Genomic DNA, 1541 nt, shown 5'->3' with positions numbered 1-1541 from the left:
AAGTTTGCTTAATATGCTTAAGCCTTTCAAAAAATGAAGCCTGCCCTGTAACTGGTTGATGAGTCACCCTAGCCAGAAAACCTTTCAAGCTCCAGTCCACAGGCCGCAGGACCAGCAATGACGTTCTACCACTGCCCCCCACGCAGCCATCCGACCATCAAGCAGGTTGCCAGCCTTTGATCGAACTGTAGGATTACGCTTTTGCTGTTACTCCGTTAATGCAAAAACACCGGAGTTAGGACCTGGCAATTACTGGGCATTACCAAAGCCTCTCAGCTCAAAAACAACGGCAGTTTTGCATTACATATGCACCCTTACACAACCTTAACAGCTGCGTAACATCTGCAGATTGGCATTGAACTTCAGCTGGTTATGTGAGCACTTACACAATCTCAGGAAAACCACAGCTGAAGGATTAGTTACGCTTGCCAGGCACACATAAGCCTGCGTAAGGCAGTTTTGCCATACCTTTGTACGTGGAAGCTATGTAATTATAGTATTAGATAGCTAGATTTGGTTAATGGCATAAATAGTTGTTCACATAACTTGAGACATGAACTTTTGTGGATGCAACAGCTTTATTGGAATGAACAAGTGCAGAGAAACTTTTACTTGAAGCAAGCAACAACCAGCCAGTTCAGTTACCACCCCTCAGGCGCAGCACCAAGTGCAGAGTGGATTCCTTCTGGATGTTGTAGTCGGACAGGGTGCGCCCATCTTCCAGTTGCTTGCCAGCAAAGATCAGCCTCTGCTGATCGGGGGGAATGCCTTCCTTGTCCTGGATCTTGGCCTTGACGTTCTCAATGGTGTCACTGGGCTCAACCTCCAGGGTGATGGTCTTGCCTGTCAGGGTCTTCACGAAGATCTGCATGCCACCTCTGAGACGCAGCACCAAGTGCAGAGTGGATTCCTTCTGGATGTTGTAGTCGGACAGGGTGCGCCCATCTTCCAGCTGCTTGCCAGCAAAGATCAGCCTCTGCTGATCGGGGGGAATGCCTTCCTTGTCCTGGATCTTGGCCTTGACGTTCTCAATGGTGTCACTGGGCTCAACCTCCAGGGTGATGGTCTTGCCTGTCAGGGTCTTCACGAAGATCTGCATGCCACCCCTCAGGCGCAGCACAAGATGCAGGGTGGATTCCTTCTGGATGTTGTAGTCGGACAGGGTGCGCCCATCTTCCAGTTGCTTGCCAGCAAAGATCAGCCTCTGCTGATCGGGGGGAATGCCTTCCTTGTCCTGGATCTTGGCCTTAACATTTTCAATGGTGTCACTGGGCTCAACCTCCAAGGTGATGGTCTTGCCTGTCAGGGTCTTCACAAAGATCTGCATTTTTCTCTGGAAGAAGAGAAACCACTGTACTTTAGTCGCTTTTCCCCTTCCTTCCCCTGGGAAGCTGCAGCAAGGCCAAGCAGCAGGAGCCCAGCAGCCCCGAGGCAGCGCACCCGGGGGGTTGTGCCCCACGCCCTGTGACGTCAGAGTGGAGGTACCGCCCACATCCCCGAAAGGCGGGGCCACCCGCCCCGTTCCCCTTCCCGCCCCGTTC

The 1541-nt window shown here is 52.1% G+C and overlaps 1 protein-coding gene across 1 annotated transcript; it reads right to left on the bottom strand.

Moving 5' to 3' along the window:
- Positions 1-559: 559 nt before the first annotated feature.
- Positions 560-1346, bottom strand: LOC104071453 (polyubiquitin-B). The gene has a single exon (XM_009580419.1). The coding sequence runs from the start codon at positions 1325-1327 to the stop codon at positions 638-640; it is 690 nt and encodes a 229-aa protein (XP_009578714.1). The 5' UTR covers positions 1328-1346; the 3' UTR covers positions 560-637.
- Between the last annotated feature and the right edge of the window lie 195 nt (positions 1347-1541).

This window comes from Fulmarus glacialis, unplaced genomic scaffold, assembly GCF_000690835.1.
Source record: "Fulmarus glacialis isolate BGI_N327 unplaced genomic scaffold, ASM69083v1 scaffold42236, whole genome shotgun sequence".
NCBI classification, from domain to species: domain Eukaryota; kingdom Metazoa; phylum Chordata; class Aves; order Procellariiformes; family Procellariidae; genus Fulmarus; species Fulmarus glacialis.
Note: the sequence above shows the minus strand (reverse complement) of the source record. Positions and strands in the feature narration are given on the sequence as shown.